This window comes from Panthera onca, chromosome D2 (genome assembly GCF_046562875.1).
Source record: "Panthera onca isolate mPanOnc1 chromosome D2, mPanOnc1 haplotype 2, whole genome shotgun sequence".
NCBI lineage: Eukaryota > Metazoa > Chordata > Mammalia > Carnivora > Felidae > Panthera > Panthera onca.
In genome coordinates this window covers 54,711,743-54,730,673 of record NC_138349.1, presented here as the reverse complement: position 1 = coordinate 54,730,673, position 18,931 = coordinate 54,711,743, and the positions used below count along the sequence as shown (strand labels likewise).

The 18,931-nt window shown below is 45.4% G+C and overlaps 1 protein-coding gene across 8 annotated transcripts in view; it reads right to left on the bottom strand.

Annotated features, from left to right (window-relative positions):
- Window positions 1-6,807: 6,807 nt before the first annotated feature.
- Window positions 6,808-18,931, bottom strand: part of MICU1 (mitochondrial calcium uptake 1) — a 248,400-nt gene continuing 236,276 nt past the window's right edge. For all 8 annotated transcript variants that reach the window (XM_078434361.2, XM_081790529.1, XM_081790530.1 and 5 more), the window contains 2 exons: window positions 12,423-12,512; window positions 6,808-7,820 (listed from right to left, as the gene is read on the bottom strand). In XM_078434361.2, coding sequence (XP_078290487.1) covers window positions 7,660-7,820; window positions 12,423-12,512 — 251 coding nt within the window. In that variant the 3' untranslated portion in view covers window positions 6,808-7,659. The remainder of the gene's footprint in view (window positions 7,821-12,422; window positions 12,513-18,931) is intronic.

Sequence of the window (18,931 nt, the reverse complement as noted above, 5' to 3'; positions counted from 1 at the left end):
GTAGAATTAATTTAACAGGCAGATGTCTATACTGAAAGCCAGGCATTGTGTGGTTCTAGACATTCAGAATGCACCACGACTAAAGGAGAGCACCCGACCTCAGGGCGCTCACAGTCTAGTAAAGAAGCTCGATATTAAAAAAACAGAGGACACTGTGGCAAGTACAACAGTGGGATTGTGTATAAGCTCCAGAGGAGACTCAGAAGACGGAGTTGCTAATTGTGTGTGTAAGATCGGAGATGACATCTGAGACAAGATCTGAGGCTGAGAAAGGGTCTCCTCCATGAGCCTGGCTCCTCCTTGGACACTCACCTTCACTGCCCCCACACAGCTGACACACCTGTCTCCAGCTACACCAAGATGGAGATCTTGACCTCAACCTTCCCCATGGCCTGAGCACAGGGCCTGGTCCTTAACATGGGCTCCATATATATTTGTTAAATGAGTAGAGTAAATGAATCCTGGAGACAGGTTTTTCTCTCTTTCAACATGTTATTCAGAGTTCCCCTATACTAGCCATGGGGATAAATTCCTCCCTAAGGCTTCAGGAAGAATTGCCAAATCAGTGGAGTATCCCATACTCCCTGTCCTTTCCTCTTTTGCTTCCTGATTCCCCAGTGTCCCTTGCTGTCTCCAAATGTGACCTCCCAAGCCCTTCTTTTCAGAGAGCCAGATTCTAAAATCTCTCCCTGAGAAACTACTCTTATTGATTAAACCATGGTATACAAGGGAATACTATGCAGCTGTGGGAATGACTGGGAGGCTTTAAAACATATGCCTTTTTGTTGGAGGGGGGCACTTGGGTGGCTCAGTCCAGCATCTCTCTTTTTTTTTTTATTAACATTTTTTTTTATATTTATTTTTTTGAGAAACAGAGTGAGACAAAGCGTGAGTGGGGGAGGGGCAGAGAGAGGAGACACAGAATCCGAAGCAGGCTCCAGGCTGGGTAAGTGGTCAGCACAGAGCCTGATTCGGGGCTCGAACCCACGAACCGTGAGATCATGACCTGAGCTGAAGTCGGACGCTCAACCAACTGAGCCACCCAGGTGCCCCCAGCATCTGATTCTTGATTTCAGCTCAGGTCATGCATGATCTTTTGGTTCCTGGGTTTGGGCCCCACATCAGGCTCCACGCTGACAGCAGGGAGCCTGTTTGGGATTCTCTCTCCCTCTCTCTCTCTGCCCCTCCCCCCTCCCCCCAGTGAACAAATAAACTTAAAAAAAATGTATGCCTTTTTATGTTAGGCTTGGTTTTGGAACCATGTGAATGGTGGAAAAAGAAAGAAGAAAACCTAAACTTGGGGTGCCTGGGTGGCTCAGTGGGTTAAGCATCCGACTTCAGCTCAGGTCGTGATCTCACGTTCCGTGAGTTCGAGCCCTGCGTCAGGCTCTGTGCTGACAGCTCAGAGCCTGGAGCCTGCTGCGGATTCTGTGTCTCCCTCTCTCTCTGACCCTCCCCCTTTCATGCTCTGTCTCTCTTTGTCTCAAAAGTAAACATTAAAAAAAAAAATAAAAAAGAATTGTTTTAATGTTTATTTTTGAGACACAGAGCGTGAGCAGGGGAGGGGCAGAGAGAGAGGGAGACAGAATCCTCAGCAGGCTCCAGGCTCTGAGCTGTCAGCACAGAGCCCGATGCGGGGCTCGAACTCACGGACCGCGAGATCACGACCTGAGCCGAAGTCGGACGCTCAACCGACTGAGCCACCCAGGCGCCCCTAAAACAATTTTTTTAAAAAAGAAAGAAAAAAAAAAGAAAACCTAAACTTTACAGCAAAGATGGTGAAAATTCACCTGCATGTGAATGACTGATACGTGATTGAATATTCAGTTTGAGTTTCAACACATTATTTGTTGAATGAACACGTGAGTATTTATAGCATCTTTGGATCTCCACTGTAGTCCTTTGCTCTCTCTTTTCTTCTCCCTACAGAAAAAGCAGCTCTTGACACCAAGTGAGGCCGGAGGCTGGAGGCTGGAAGGAGGGCACAGTGCACTTGAAACCCTTTCTACCAAACTTGTCCCCGCATAGATAACCCACCAAGTATGGGTTCTTTGATTCAAAGTCCTTTCACTTTGATGGTCTCTACTCCCAGTTTCCCTTGGGGAAGAGATGGAGATGGGGTTAGTATTTCACAGCGGGGAAACCGATTCAGACTTTATGCGTTTGTGGTTAGCTGGCCTTGAAGTTGGGAGAACCCAGATTTTTAGGAGATTCCTAAATCGTATCTCCACCCTAGACCCCTTTCCTGGGTCCAGACTCTTGTATCTGACAACCCATTAGATATTTCTACCGGGATGTCTCTCAGGCACCTCAGCATGTCAGAAAAGCCACATCTTCCTCCAGCCACACCTGGTTCCCTGGTTCCCAGTCCCACTGAAGAGCACCATACACTCCATTATCTAAACAGAAATCTGGTGTCACCCTTAATTATTCCCCCTCCCTCACCAGCCTCCAACTTACATGCCCCCACCCGAGCCCTCGGGCCTGACCTGACATCTCCCAATTCCATTAGGGACTCCAACTCTGCAGCCATTCCCCCTAATCTAGGCATCCAGCATCTGCTAACTGGGTTATTATAGCAGTCTCCAACCTGGATCCCACTCCCAATTCATCTGTGGCATTGCAGGCAAAGTCATCATTCCAAAATGCAAAGCTCATTACATCATCTTCCGGCTTAAAATCCTTCAGTGGCTCCCAATTATAATAAGATAAAGTCCAAACTCCTTACTGGGGCTTACAAGGTCCTACAGGATCTCATTCCATTTTTCCCCCCTCTCATGTAAAGTCATCTGGGTTTGGTGTTTTTTGTTATAAATAGATTTAAAGTTACTGATTCAGTTTATTATAGTCTATTCAGATTCTTAATTTTTTCTTGTGTCTGTTAAGTTATATTTTCTAGGAAACTATCCATTTCAAATTGGCATAAAGTTGTTCCCAATATTCCTATTTTTAAACTTCTGTAGTCTCTAGTTATATGCATCTAAATTTTCTAATATTATTTATTTTTGCTCTTTTTATTTATTATTTTGGGTTATGATCTTGATCTTTTTTTTTTTTCCTCCAACTTCTTGAGGCAGATGCTTAGCATATCATCATCCTATAATCTGTAAATAAGTATGGGAGTTGTTAAGGAGTTTTAAGTTTCCCTTTGGCTGTGTCCCACAAGTCTTAATATTTAGTATTTTCATTATATTCAGTTCTTTAAAAACATTTTTTTAATGTTTATTTTTGAGTGAGAGAGACAGAATGTGAGCAGGCAAGAGGCAGAGAGAGACAGGGAGACACCGGACCCAAAGCAGGCTCCAGGCTCTGAGCTGTCAGCACAGAGAACCATGCGGGGCTCAAACTCACGAGCAGGGAGATCGTGACCTGAGCTGGAGTCAGACGCTTAACCCACTGAGCCACCCAGACACCCCTATCATGCTCAGTCCTAAGCATTTAAAAATTTCCAGCATGATTTTTTCCTATAACCCAGAAGTGTGGTTTAAAATCCTCAAATGCATTTTTAATCTTTTTTTTGTGAAGACTGTTATATTAATTCTTGGGTCACAAAATCACTTCCCGGTTTGTCCTGGATGCTCCCCAGAATTTCAGTTCCCAGAAACATGCTTTTTTTTTTGGCCTTGGAACCTTTGCATGCACTGCAGCCTCTGCTTGGGCCCCCTCCCCTGATGTTAGCTCCTACTCAACATGCAGACCTTAGTGGGTTTTTTGATTTAAAAATAAATCATTTCCTCTGCAAGCCTGCCTTGAGCTCCCAAATCTGCATTGGGTGGCCCTTCTGCTTTTCTAAGTGCTCTCATACCAGTATGTACTTAACCTTGTTTCCTTTCTCTAGAATACAAACTCCTTGGCTGGGTTTTGGAACCATGTGAATGGTGGTGCCTGGCACATAGCAGGTGAGCAGCAGAGAGTTGTGGAATGAATAGAGCAGCTCACAACCTCTCATTTGCTGGTAAAAATTCCCATTCTGAACCACAGAGAACAATCCACAAGCATCGCTCCTTTTCTCTTCTCAATTATAATCATATCCATAGTGTCTCTCTTCATGGTTAGGGTCAATCTCTGGCTGTTCATTCCACCCTACTCCATGCCATCCAGGTTCCTGGGAGGCCTCGTTTCAAGGAGTAGGGCTGGGGCTAGGCTGGACTCAAGCTGCCTCCCCTTACCTGCTCCACACCAGAATCCCTGTGCTGAGCCTTCTTGCCAGCAGGTGGCACTTGAAGCCTGAAAGCTGAACTCTTGACTCTTCCTCCTTCCCTTTCCGAGCGTCTTGAGGGCACATAACCTGGCTTGGGCTGTGCTCAGGCTTGGAGAGGATGCTCCAGTTGGGGGACCTGGCTCCTGGCTCCTATGCTGCTGTCCCTTCTTCCCTGTCTGGTAGCAGCTGTTGCCTGGGTTTCTTTTGTCTTAGACTCCCATTCAGTTCAAGTGCGTATACTCCAACCAGAGCTAAAATTGGGTGGGGTATTAAAAGCTATGAATATGATTTTTGAAGAGCATGCATGTTCTTAAGCCCATTTTCCTTAGTAACCTTGTCTCTCCACATTCTTTCTGCTTGTCCTCATGGATGATGCTGAGCTTAGGGTCACAAGGAAGCCCAGTAGCCTGGGTCCTCTCTACCTTTCTTTCCCTCCCTGAAGCCTAAGGGCTAGAACTAGAGAGTTCTTTTTGTGTCTTAAAGAATTAGAGAACAGCAGCAAACATAGAGAATGGCTGTGGGTATGTGAGAGGAATTTACTGAGGCACTGCTCATATCACTTTTACATTGTCCATGAGCTATTTATTTTAAATGTCTATTTATTTTTGACAGAGGGAGAGTGGGGGAGGGGCAGGGAGTGAGGGGGACTAAGGATCCGAAGCAGAGTCCAGGCTCTGAGCTGTCAGCACAGAAGCTGACGCGGGGCTCGAACTCACGAACTATGAGATCATGACCTAAGTCGAAGTCAGATGCTCAACTGACTGAGCCACTCAGGTGCCCCTATATTTTTTAATACTTTTATTTTTGAGAGAGTTTGAGCAGGGGAGGGACAGAGAGAGAGGGGGACAGAGGATCTCATGCAGGTTCTGTGCTAATAGCAGAGAGCCTGATGCAGGGCTCGAACTCACAAACCGTGAGATCATAACCTGAGCTGAAGTCAGAAGCTCAACCGATTGAGCCACCCAGGTGCCCCCGTCCAAGAGTTATTTTAAAATTAGCTTTTGGTGGTGGACCGTTTCGTTGACCATGTCACTGCTCTGGGTCTGAACTTTGTGGGTGACAGTCTCACAAAGATTACATGGATTACAGCAGTGGTGTTAGGGGTGGGCCAATGATCCTTGGGAGGGGGAGGAGGGACTACTAATCTTGTCTGGAAGAGGGTCCACAAGGGCTTCTTAAGTAGGGAACAGCTGGAGTGGAGTCTTGAAGAAAGAGGGGAAGGTTATTCTATTTAGGTAGAAGAAACAATCTGAATAAAAAGAGAAGCACAAATCAGCCTTTTGTATCCCCCAGTGCTTCCAGCCTACCCCAAATGCTGCCTACTGAAATCCTCTCACGCCTGCTCACATGCCGCCTTGCTCAAGGACATCCTCCTCCAGGGTAGGGGACCCTGGGCTCTTCTGGGTGACTTAGCTTGTACCTCTCACCTGCACACTTACCTGATTGTGCCAAAGTGTGGCCATCCTGTCTTCTTGAGCACCTGGACCTCCTGTGCTTCCTCAGGCACTTCCAGGAGCTAAAGTTGGAGTTCCATGTACCTGTGATAAGTGGCTGCTCTTGACCTTGGGTTTCAAGATGTAGGTAAGATCTTTACCCTCTCCTGCTGTGCTCTGGCTCTCCCGCTTCAGTGAACCCAGGCCAAGCAGCAGATCTCTTCTTGGAGGGGAATGAATGCCCCATAAAGGCTCTGAATGGGACTCCTCTTCCAGGCTGGAGAAACGAGGGTTGCAGAAAAGGTGATTTGGGGGTTCCGGGACAAATTTAAGAAAAGCTTACATTTTGCTGATGCCTCCACCTGGGTACCAGGTATACATATCCCAAGAAAGGAAAGAGTGGAAGGTAGATGAAGTGGGTGAGTGGCAAGCTCCTTTGAGAGAGAATCTAACCTGCTCCCAGAAAGGATGTTGGAAATGAACTTGTTACATTGCTCCAGAGGAAACACTGGGGTTGGTACTGCCCTTGTGGAGCCACAGGTGCAGACCCAGGCCTCTGCTCTTATTTGGCCGATAAACACTCCCTAGCAGCTTCCAGGCCTCACAGGAAGCACTGGGTTTTTGGTGTGGTTGTTTTATTGCATTAGACTCGAGACACTCTGATGCCAGGGAGCATTACCTGAAGGTTCTGGAGGAGAACTGAAGGAGAGGCTTTTGGGACCTGGAAGAAAACTTAGAGCCCATTACGCTCAACCTGGTCATTTTACAGTTGAGGAACCCGATGGAAAATTACTTGCTTGTTCAAGGCCACACCGAGTTAGTGAGAGCTGAGTCCATATAAAACACTGGTTGCTGTGGCTCTTAAATTTAGATCCACCACACCGGATGATTTCTCATATACTCCTCCACCCATCTTAGTTCCTAATCGTGGGGTAGGAGAGATCAAGGACTATGTACCTGGCCCAAGATGAAATGACATCCAAACTGTGCAGGCACAATGCCATCATTAACTTCCAAATGCCCTCACTTTTTGTTTGTGCCTAAAGTTGCCTTTCAACAGGAAGAACCAGACTGTGGTAGAAAGAAAACAGGTCCGCTGCTAGCAGGGTCTAAACCCAGTGGAGAAATGAAATGAAAAGCACCCCAGAGGATCCTAAAATAAAAGAGACAAGAGCCTTTGCGGGGGGAGTTTATTGCAAACTGTTATAATTAAAGTGATATTTTACAAGTGTTTAAGACAGAGGGCAGACAGGCTCTGAGCCAGGCCTCGGCTTTAGAGGCACATTCCTGGAGGGGAAATGGCACTTGCAGGGAACATGAACTCAATCACTACTGCTCATTAGGCACGGAGTCATGGTGGAGTCCTCTTAGGCAGCCTGGGAGGAAAAGACAGGAGTGGAGAGCCATGAAGCAGCTACTTTAAATTCCAAATCTTGCTGCATTCCCACCGTGCACATCACCTTCTCGGAGCAGGCCTCAGAGCCACCCTGGGGACCGACATGGATCCTTCCTCTGGCTCAGGCTTCCCACCAGCTCAGGATGCCCGGCTCTTCCTCCTGACCATTCATCTCAGACTTCCTTTTGCCTTTCAGAGGTCTTCCCAACTTGTGGCTTAAGAATACCAGCAGGAGGAAAAGCCGGAATGTTCTTAATGTGAATCCACAGCAAGAATGACTCGAGAACTGGGTGTTTCCCAGGGTTGGCAGGTACATGGATGGTTCCCTACATTCTCTATCCGTAGGGTGGCCTGAATGCATGGTGCTGATGAAGGTGCCAAAAGTCTGAACTTTGAGGACTTGTTCAGGTTTTTGAGAACCTAGGTGGATAATCACTGGGCAGAATCAGAGCCGAGCAGAGATACTGGGACGGGAAGGGTGGAGAGGGAAGACTGGTTGAATCCCGAGATCATTCCCAGGAGGAAGGGAGCACTACTTCCAGAAGCAGCAGCAGGAAGGATTGTGCCAAGGCTCTGCTCAAGGGGCCAGGGTGACTTGGGTGGAGGAGGAGGCCCCCTTGCAGTTTTGGTTACTGTTTTGGCAAAGCAAAGTCCCAGGCAGTTTCTTGTGCACATTTCCACATGGCCTGCATGAGGCGGGTGAAGCCCATGTCTTTGGGCTTCTCTAGTCCTCTCATCAGCCGCTGCTTCATGATGGAAACAAATTCCTTATTGCTCAGCTCCCCATTGCCTAGAGGAAGAGGCAAACACAACAGAGATAAGTGGAGGCCTTGGAACAAAGACACTGAGAAAATTCCATTGTTCACACCATGTGCAATCTCACAGCTAAATTCAATTCTTTTGGCTTAAGATGAACGGTTTGCTCCTTCCTTGATGTTTCTGGTTACAACTCAGTGACAGTTTAGTGTAGTGTGACAAAAGTTGAGTGAGAATATATTATAGGTCAGGTTCTATGCTAGGAGTTGAGAATAAAGACATAAGTAAGACTTTATTCCTTGAAATACTCCCAGGTTGTGGGAGAGACCAATACATTATTTCAACACTATGGTAAGTGCCATAACAGGGTAGACAGAAGATGCTATGGGGGCACAGAGGAAGACATGGAACCCAGGCTGGAGGTGGTGCAAGAACAGAGCACTAAAGACCTTCTGGAGGTGACTCCTATCCTTTGAATCCCAAAGGATGAGCAGGAATTGGCCAAGTAAAGGGGAGTGCGGTGGGGGAAGCACTCTAGGTAGTGGTATTCACATAAGCAAAGGCTCAGGCAGGGAGCAACATGGCTGCTGAACTACAAGTAGTTAGGAATTGTTGGACACGGGGGTGGGGACGAGTAAGCAGAAGAGGCAGGCAGGACAGAGGTCCCCAAAGGTCTTGTATTTTCATGAAAGGGTTTGTGCTTCATCTTCTAGGTGGTGGAGACCCAGGAAAGGACTGGAAGTAGGTAAGTGAGATGGAGTTAGATTTCCACTGTGGCTAGATCTCCCTGGCTGGCTATGTGGGGATGGGACTGGAGAGAGGCACAATTGGAGTACAGGAGTCAGTCAGGAAGACTGTTGTCTAGGTGAGAGATGATGATGGAGGGTTTTCATGGCAAAAACCAAAGTCAAAATCTGGCTTTGGGGTAAGCCCATTTTCTCATGGCCTCCCATTCTACCTTCTTCAGTGGCAGACTCTCGGTTCTGGAAAGGAACTTGGAGAACATCTGGTTTAACCAAAGGTCAATCTCTTCAGCCACACAGAACAGTAACCACTTCAATAGTGGAGGACAGTTACCCTTTGGCTACATGCCCAGGGGTAAATGTCTCCTGATGAAAAGAATGGCCCATTACTGGCAGTGGTAAGACAACAGGAAACCAGCAAATGGACTTTTACTAATGATCAGTCTGGGAAGAGAGTGGAAAGTAAGAATACATGGTTTACTTCTATAGAGAGAACCTGAAAACCTAAACTGGCTCATGTTTTCTGGCTGAAGAGAGTATGGACAGCCTCAGTGATACCTCACAGCAGGATCAAACAAATAAGCAAACCCAGGGAGACGTAATCTATGGTATTCCAAGTCAGGAAAGTGATTGCCCTTGGGAGAGGAAGTGACTGGAAGGCAGCACCAGGGGGCCCTGTGGTCCCGCTAATGTGCTGTTTCTGGGTAATACTGGTTACACAAGTGTGTTCAGTTTTTTTTTAATTTAGCAAGTTGTATACTTATGATATTTGTACTTTTCAGTATGTATTTTATACTTCAATATAAAGAGTTAAAAAGTAGCCTGGCTGGCTGAAAAGTAATCAATAATATGGTTTATTAAGAATGTAATTAAAAAAAATTATTGAAAAAAAAAGAATGTAATTAAGGGGCACCTGGGTGGCTCAGTCAGTTAAGTATCTGACTCTTGGTTTCATCTCAGGCCATGATCTCGCAGTTTGTGAGTTCAAGCCCTGAGTTGGGCTCTGTGCTGACAGATCGGAGCCTGCTTGGGATTCTCTCTCTGCCCCTTCCCTGCTTGTTGTGTTCTCTCTTCTCTCTCTCTCTCTCTCATTCATAAATAAATAAACAAACAAATAAACTTAAAATAAAATAAAGAATGTAATTAAAAGAACAAAAAGGTCTAAATAAGATTATTAATATTTTTATAATAAAAAGCTTACGACAAAAAAAAAAATGTGACGCCATTTAGACTACTGTGGGATTTGCTTCCTGCTTCCCCTAAGGCCACAGCTGATCAATTTGAATGGCTCCTGTTACTTTGGAAGCAGGTATATGACTGAATGTCATCTGTGCACATGTGTGATCTGTGAGTGCAACTCTGAATTCTGTGGTGAACAAATCTGAGAATTCAATGTCCTTTAGCATTTTGACCTAAGCTCTAGCACTGAGAGAGAACAGTGCCTTTTAAATTTAATAGATACTTCCTTTTTCTGCAGATTAATAAGCCCCAGAGATGTAAATGATTTTCTAAGGGTGATTCAAGTAGATACTGACAGTAGGTTAAGAAAATAAGCCCCAGAGATGTTAAACGATTTTCTAAAGGTGATGCAAGTAGACATCGACAGAACCTCCTTCTGAAAGGCTGGAAAATAAAATTTCATTTCCCAGGCCTTCCTAGGAGAACAGGGAAACTGTGAGGCTGGTTGCCTTTTTCCCATATTTACTTCACAGATCAGCTCTCTGGCTTCAAAAATTATAAAATGACATGTTTTTGGGAAAAAATTCAAACCACCTAAAAGTGATAAGACTAAAAACAAAATCTGAGGAAAGTTAACCTCTTTAGAGCAGTGCTATCCATTAGAACGGTCCTTGATGAGAAACATTTAAATAGTCACACTTAACTAGTGGTATACTGGACATGGCAGCACTAGAGGATAACCCACGCCTACCTGAAGGTGAGGCCATCTTCTTGTCCTAACCCTGGAGTTTTCTTTGACTCAGACCTAGGTTGTGGGTGCAGATGGGAGGTTTAAATAACTCAAGTTCAGCTTAATAACTTCAGTAACTTAAGTTAATGAACACCTGTTATGTGCAAAGTACTTACTCGAGGTCCTAGGGAGGGGTTCAAAGGTGAACAGGGGACTTGTAACTACCCTTAAAAAGTTCACAGTTTATAGCAGCATTATCTACAATAGCCAAATATGGAAGCAGCCCGAGTGTCCATCGCCTGATGAATGGATAAAGAAGATGTAGTGTGTGTGTGTGTGTACACACACACACACACACTGGAATATTATTCAGCCTTAAAAAAGAATGGAATCTTGCCATTTGCAACAACATGGATGGAGCTAGTGAGTATGATGCTAAATGAAATTAGTTAGTCAGAGAAAGACAAATGCCATATGATTTTACTCATATGTAGAACTTAAGAAACAAAACAAACAAGCAAAGGGAAAAAAATATACATATACAGAGAGAGACAAGCAAGAAACAGACTCTTAATTATAGAGAACAAACTTGTGGTTACCAGAGAGGAGGGCGCGGAGGGACGGGTGGAATAGGTGATGGGGATTAAGGAGGGCACTTGTGATGAGCACTGGGCAGTGTATGGAGGTGTTGAATCACTACATTGTACACCTGGAACTCATAATGCACTGTATGTTAACTCACTGGAATTAAGATAAAAACTTTTAAAAAAGCTCACAATTTAATAGGGAAGTTAGGTCACATATGCAGAAATAGAGTGTAACATGCAGTAATGACAACAAATTGAAACAAGGAACGAAAACGCCGGAGTGATTCATTATGCTGGGACCAGAACAAAGGTTCACAGAGGCGGGGACTTCTGACCTGGTTCCTGGATTCCATTAGCCTCGCTTCCTAGAGGGAGATGAATAATGAACCCTGGCTGTGAAACAAACAGTGGACGTCCTATAGGACAGAGGGAGGCAGCACCGGTTTGATTCAAATCCTGGTTATGCTATCTACTATCACCTATGTGATCCTGGGAAAATTACCTCACCTCTCGAGTCTCAGCTTCCTTATCTGGAAAATGTGGTGAATAAGTCTTCCTATGTCAGAGGATTGCACGAGCAGCTTAGCACAATGCCTGGCTCTTAGTAAGCACTGAAAGAAAATGTAAGCCTCTATTGTGAATATTAGTAGTAGTATTGTGTCAGGCGCAACAGCTGAGAAATGATTCCAGAGCAGAACCAGGATCTTTGAACCGGGCTAAACTACGGAGTGGTCACAGACACAGCAGACCGCTGCGAGCTGGATGGCCAGCATGGAATGTGAGTGACTGAAATGTGCCTTGGAGAGATCAATACCACCTTCTTTTCTTTCTTTTCTTTTTTTAATATTTATTGAGAGACAGAGTGTGTGCACAAGTGTGCATGTGAGTTGGGGAGGGGCACAGAGAAGGGGAGAGAGGATCTGAAGCGGACTCCACGCTGACAGTAGACAGCCCAATGCGGGGCTCCAACCAACCACGAGATCATGACCTGAACCAAAGTTGGATGCTCAACTGACTGAGCCACCCAGACACCTGGCACCACCTTCTTTCTAGACACATTCAGATAACTGCGAATCGTGTGCTCCTAATCTACTAAGCAGCAAAGTTGGGTCTAATATTTTTGTTTCCATTTTTAAGATCTTTGTGGTCATAAATTAACTTCAGCCCACAGGCAAACTGGAATTATAAGAAGAAATGGAAAACACAAACCAGGACCTGGGGTTACGTTTCTCAATGTCATGAGGCTGAGGGACGAGCTGTTGCTGTGAGAAAGGGGTAAGTTGAAGAGGTCGGTATTAGTACCCTGGGGCTGTCTGCTAGGCTCCGTTATAAACAGGGTCTACAGCAAGGGCAGGCAGGCTCAGTTTTCCTGCCTGGCTTCAGAGGGCGCCACTCACCATCGCAGTCAAAGAGTGCAAACACCACATCACACACGTGGTCTGAGAGTTCCACTTTAGCCACTGTCCTGGCCACCTGCTGCATGGTCACTGAAAGAAGAAAGAAAGGTGCTGAATTAGCACAACAGAAGGACTTTTGTTTTGCTTTCTCTGGGGAGACAGAAGTACTCAGTCTGGGAGGATAGAAGTACTCGGTCATAATAAAAAGTTCTCAACTATATTTAAGTCATATTTAAGAAAATGATAATTCGGTTTTTAGCCCCAAACCCCCTTTCCTTTTCAGCTCAGGGTCCTTTCTTTTCTACTGCTGCTACATTTTAGGAGGTATATATAGTTAAGTAAGAATGCCTGATATTAAGTTCATAGAGACAGAAAGTGGATTAGGGGTTACCAGGGCTGGGGGCAGGGGGAGCAGGAAGTTAGTGGTCAGCGGGTACAGGTTTTCTGTTTGGGGTGATGGAAAAGTTTTGGAAATAGTGGTGATGATTGTACAACAGTATGAATGTAATTAATGCCAGTGACTTGTACACTTAAAAATGGCTTACTTGGCATCTTTTATGTTAATATATATTTTGCCACAGTGAAAATTTATTTTTATTTTTTAATTTTTTTAAATGTTTATTTATTTTTCAGAGAGAGAAACAGAGTGTGAGCCTGGGAAGGGCAGAGAGAGAGAGAGAGAAACACAGAATCAGAAGAAGACTCCAGGCTCTGAGCTGTCAGCATGGAGCCCGACACGGGGCTTGAACCCATGAACTGCGAGATCATGACCTGAGCAAAGTTGGATGCTTCACCGACTGAGCCACTCAGGTGCCCCCACCACAGTAAAAATTTAAAAGGTGAAAATCTACATGATATTTAAGGATGGGATTCTAATGGTCTAGAGCATGCACTGGTGGCTTTCCTAATAAATTATTACCGTAAGAGTGCCTTGAAAAAAACCAAAGAATGCCTGAAATTACAATAGTCTCCTTCTTGGCATTTCCTGCTGGCAGGAAAGAATCTGATGATAAAAAGTCAGGGGAATAAGCAGGCAGCAAAACAATGGGAGGTGGAGAATAAGGAGGCTTGTGTCTGTACACTAAGGCTTCATCCTTTGGTTACTGATTGACAGCTAAGTACCTGCACGGATGAGCTCCTGGCCCCTCCTCCCTCCAGGCTTTCCACTGGCCACTTTGCCTTTGCCAACTGTGCCCTCAGGATAACAGTGGCCCCTATCTCCCTAGTTCAGCCTGTTTTGTTTTTCTTCTTCCAGACCTCAGCAGAAAATCTCTTCTCTCTTGCCCTTTTCTCTTTTTCTGACACATTTACTGTTAAACACTGGCTATCATGTGGGGTTCTCATGAAAAACAAGCCAGGAAGGGCTAGGCCATTTCCACTGCCTTTTTCTCCCATCTGTCCTCAAACCTGATCGAGTGGCATGGATATACACTGCTATTGCTTATAGACATACCCTTTTTTCCCTTTTTTCAGACACACTCTTAAGTGAGGTAAACCCTGGAGGAAAGAAAAGGATTTTTACTTATCAATCACTTAGCAATGAAGTGTTCCCTCTAAACGTCAGATTAGATTGATCCAGAAGCAGTGTGCACTTGAACTAGAGTCAGTGTGCCTTCTCTGCGGATTTCATTCCTGTAACTTCAGTTCTTTACTGTAATTTTCTTCTGCATTTGACCTTTCACTTCTCCTCTGTCACCTCCATGTCAGAAGGTATATGCCAAGGTCAGCAGACACAAATACCAGAGCAATGCGGAGGTGCAAGGGGATGTGGTAGGAAAACTGTGCTTCGAGTCACAAGACCTGAGCTCTGGTCCCGGCTCTTCCTCCACCACCTTGCTGTGTGACCCTGACGAAGTCACCTGATCTCTTTATTTTGTTTTTTAAGTTTATTTATTTTGAGAGCGAGTGTGGGGGAGGGACAGAGAGGGAGGGTCAGAGACAGAGGGAGGGAGAGAGAATCCCAAGCAGGCTCCACACTGTCAGCACAGAGCCCGATGCGGGGCTTGAACTCACAAACCGTGAGATCATGACCTGAGCCAAAATCTAGAGTTGGATGCTTAACCTACTGAGCCACCCAGGCACCCCTGCCTGATCTCTTTAGATTGAATTTTTTTATATTCTTATGAAGGGATGCCACAAGATAACGGCTGAGGTGAGTTAGTAGCGCAAAGAACAGTTTATTGGTGTTTTCTAGAATCTGAGGGTGAGGATGGGGGTGGAGGGATACAGATAGCTGAGGATCTGTGTGACGGAGGCTAGAACAAAGCTGTAGGCGACGCCTTGGTGTTCAAAGCCTCTGGCTTGCGGGGGACGGCTGCCCAGGAGGGCGGGAAGAGCCAGCTTTCTCATCTTGCACCGGGATGTGAGTTAGGGTGAAGGAGGAACAAATGTCCCTTGGAACTGAAAGACTGAAGCAGAAGCTATTTCAGTGGAGGTTCGTGAGATGTGGTTTAACTGCTCAAGGAGGCGGTGGAAACTCTGCACGACTGAAGAACTTCTAGGCTTTAAAAAAAACTCCGCCTTGTGGGTCTAGACACTTGATTTTCCCTGCTGACCCAGGAAGAATCGATTCCCGCTAACTAAACTGCCCAGGGAAGGAACAGAAATCAGCAGGCCAATTTACCACGAGAATAGTAACTGTTAAGAGAACTAAAATGATAACAGCTGGTTATTATGCTTGTCAGTTGGAAAATCTATGAAGGAAACTCAATTCGACTCAGAAGATTGCCCAGTGGAAACAGAATCAGATCAGAAGAAACTGGATGCTCTCAAATTGTGCCTGAGAATTACCTTTTGCAGTATGTTCTGAGAAATGTATTCTAAGAAATGGATCAAAACCTGTTTAGTATTAGATAAACAGGAGCACTTGCTTATTAACCATTCCTTTTCCTGCATTTCACATCAATCCCACACTTCCATCATCACTGATGACTAGCCTCTTTTTCTCTTTCCCAGTTCCTTCCATTCTCTCAGGGCAGAGTGCCTAATGTTGAGTCCTCTTGATATTCACGTGCCCATCCTTCTCCCCATGAAGACAGGCCTTTTCCTCTAAATAAGCCATTAACTAAAATAATAATATCCAAGGATGTCAGTGAGAACTCTTGACAATTTTTAGTGAAAAACTCATTAAAGAGGTACTAAGTGGTTGTAGAATAGGGGCATTGGGAGGCCATCAGCAGGAATGCCTCATTCCAAATGCCATCTCTTGACAGAACAGTTAGAGATTACATTCCATCTCACTTGGAGAGGGCTCTGACACCATTTGTCCTATAGGGGGGAAAAACCAGGGCTGCTGAGTCATTGTAACTCAAACCACTGGGATGCTAGCAGCCAGCAAACCACCTAGCTGGGGTGCCCTTTCCCCATCCAAGACCCTCAGGTCCCAGGGGTGTGAATCAGAGCAGTGGAGGAAACAAATATTTGACTAGCTGGTGAACGGTCAAACTGAGAGCTCTTGGGACAAGCAGGGTGACAGCAGATTACAAGCCATGTGCTTGACAGCTGGTCCTGAGAGTTGGCTTATTCATATTTGCTTCCACATCCCCGAACCAGGAAGTCATAATTAAATCACAGCAAGCAGAACATCTCCCCACCCCCAGCGCCCCGCCAGGTCTGACCGCCCCATGTAGACCAGGTATTGGTATTGGAATCTGGGTCTCTCTCGTGTGATGATGCTAATTGATTGATGGCTGGGATTCTAGTTTCTAATCTGAAAGATGTCTACATGGAACATGAACTCACCCTGGAGAAGGTCTATGTTTCCAAATGTGGAACAAGTGTGGCCCGGCTGCCTGAACAGCAGATGGACTTGAGATTGGGTGATTTCTACTAGGTTGGGATAGGGCAGAAGTGGGCTCAACTGGCTCTCAAAAACGGGGTATCCTTCAGCCTTTTGGAAAGTCCAGGCAGAATCCGAGTTGTGCCAGGTCCCCAGTTTACTCTCTGGTATGGTCCATAACTGGACAATTCAACAGTAGAAAGAACATATGCTGAGTCTGTGTGACTATAACGTCAGAAGCTACATTACATAAAATTATTTACCACAACAGTCAAACAGAAGAAGGGAGAGTTCTGGAGGGATAAGGGCCCAGATACCCACTTGGAATCAGATAATCGTAGAACTGGAGGAAGCCTCAGAGAAAAGTGTGAAATCTAGAGAAGTTAAAAACCCGCCCAGGGTCACACAGCTAGCTGGCAGCAGAACTAGGTCTAGAATCTAGGTCTCTTGACTTACAGCCCGATGATATTTTCCCTATACACACTGGGTCTACTTGAACCCTTATGTGGACAATACTAGTTCCCCCATGAACGTGTCACCCTAACGAACAGAGACAACTCAGATGAAAGAAATGCTGAACTGGAGAGTGCTCAGTCCTAGCGGGTGGGGGTGAATAATTGAATAGCTGGGGGGTGTGAGGAGTCAGCATTATAGTTTGATCACAGCTCTGATTGCCCTACATGTTGGAAGACATGAGCATTCCCTTGGAACTTACACTGACGATTTCAGGGACAACTTAAAAGGTTTATTAAACTGCAACCCAACGAAAAACATGTACAACAGAGGCGGCCCTGGGAGTTCTTCCCCACGGTCGCCTCTAATGCACAGATACAGCTATGAAGCGCGTGACCCAGTTAGGAGCTGCCTGTCTCTTCCTAATTGCAAAGGTGTTTGGAAAGGTGATACGCCAAGTTGGGCTGACAGTCTCTAGCTGTGTGGCCATGTGATTATTCCTGCCTTCCTGGACTGCAGCAGAGAAAATGAAACGCTGGCTTGCGACTGCCAAGGTTAAGTGAGGGGAGGAGACATTTCTGCTTCAGCCCTGGAAAGGATGATGATACAGATGCCTTAGTTTCTTAAGTCAGTCCCTAGATGGCTTTGGGGTTGGGGGTGGCGATAGGGGGAAGGGTTTTCCCTTAAAGACACTTGTCCTTTATTTTGTATCTTCTTCCAAGATAACTTTGGCTAATACAACATACACATTTCAACCTGATTCTGGAGGGCAGGGGAGGCAGGAAGGACAGCATTCAAGGGAACTAGCAATTTAAGGAGCCAAGAGCAATGCAGCACACTAATAATGACCATGGTAACAGTTCCCTGTCCTGCATGGTGCTCTGAAGCTGCAGGCAGGCTGACCCCCTCTGCGTGCTCAGGTCGCCCAGTCGCCAGAGGCGCTGCTGGTGGTCTTGGCTCCTGAATACGAGCACATAACACAGAGAAAGCCCACAGTCAGGTTTTCTGAACCTCAGAGCATCAGCCCAGACGACTGCTTCAATGGGCTTACATGCTTAATCTAGTACCAACTGCTTTACAGTAAGGTTTATTGCCATTACCCATTATTGTATCTGGCTTCGTCAAAAATCCTCATCATATTTTGTCCACAAAAGGCAAGCATTTCTACCAGCACCGTTAGGTAGGGATTTCAGCTGACACACCCAGTTTAGTAGTAGAGACCGTATATATCATTAAGATTGAGAAGTGAATAGGAAAAATATCAGACATATTGATAGACACATGGATTACAGTCGAATAGTGTATATTTGGGAGGAGGTACATTTTTAATTCTAAAGGATTAAAGAGACGACTCTCCAGACTTGTGCACGTGTGGCAGGGGGTGATGTAGGGTGGGAGGTGGGGAAGTCAGTCTGAATAAAGTACTGAAAGCATGAAGGGATGCTAACACCTGACTAGGGAGCTAGAACAGAAAGCATAGAGGGTGGTGAGAACATCACGACAGATTTTACAGAGGGCAAGTCAAGGCTGTTTGCAAGGAAACCTGTATAACCAAAGCCAGTTCTTATTTGGAGACCAATTTCCCATATTCACTTGCTTTTGCCTCTTTGACTCTTTAAAGTTTCATTCTTTCTATTTGAAAAAGTCACTTTTCATTAGGTAATACATTTACCTAGCTGTCCAGAGGCAACCAATATCTTTAGTTTTCCCAGAAATATGGATATAAAATCAAATATTCATTTTTAATTTCTTCCTCCCAAAACGGTAGTACACTAAATATATGGTTTTGCTTTTCTTGTTTAACAACGTATCTTAGAAAGAATTCCATACCAGTACAGACACAGTTTCTTTTTTAACAGCTGCACAGTACTCTACCGAGGGGATACATCGTTCATTTAACCAGTGCCTAATTTATCCTAACCTCCATCTTGAGGTGGAGGCACCTTTTATTCCCCTTCCGCTTACAAAGTTACTTCCTTGGTGGACCATAGTCATCAGCTTCAACAGAGTCTGGATCTCTGATAGCTAAAGACAGAGCAACTGATATATTTAAAATTCGGCTTGCTGAGGGGCACGTGAGTGGCTCAGTCGGATAAGCGTTCAACTGCGGCTCAGGTCATGATCTCACGGTTCGTGAGTTCGAGCCCCGTGTTGGGCTCTGTGCTGACAGCTCGGAGCCTGGAGCCTGCTTCGGATTCGGTGTCTCCCTCTTTCTCTGCCCCTCCCCCACTCACCCTCTGTCTCTCTCTCTCTCTCTCTCTCTCTCTCTCTGTCTCTC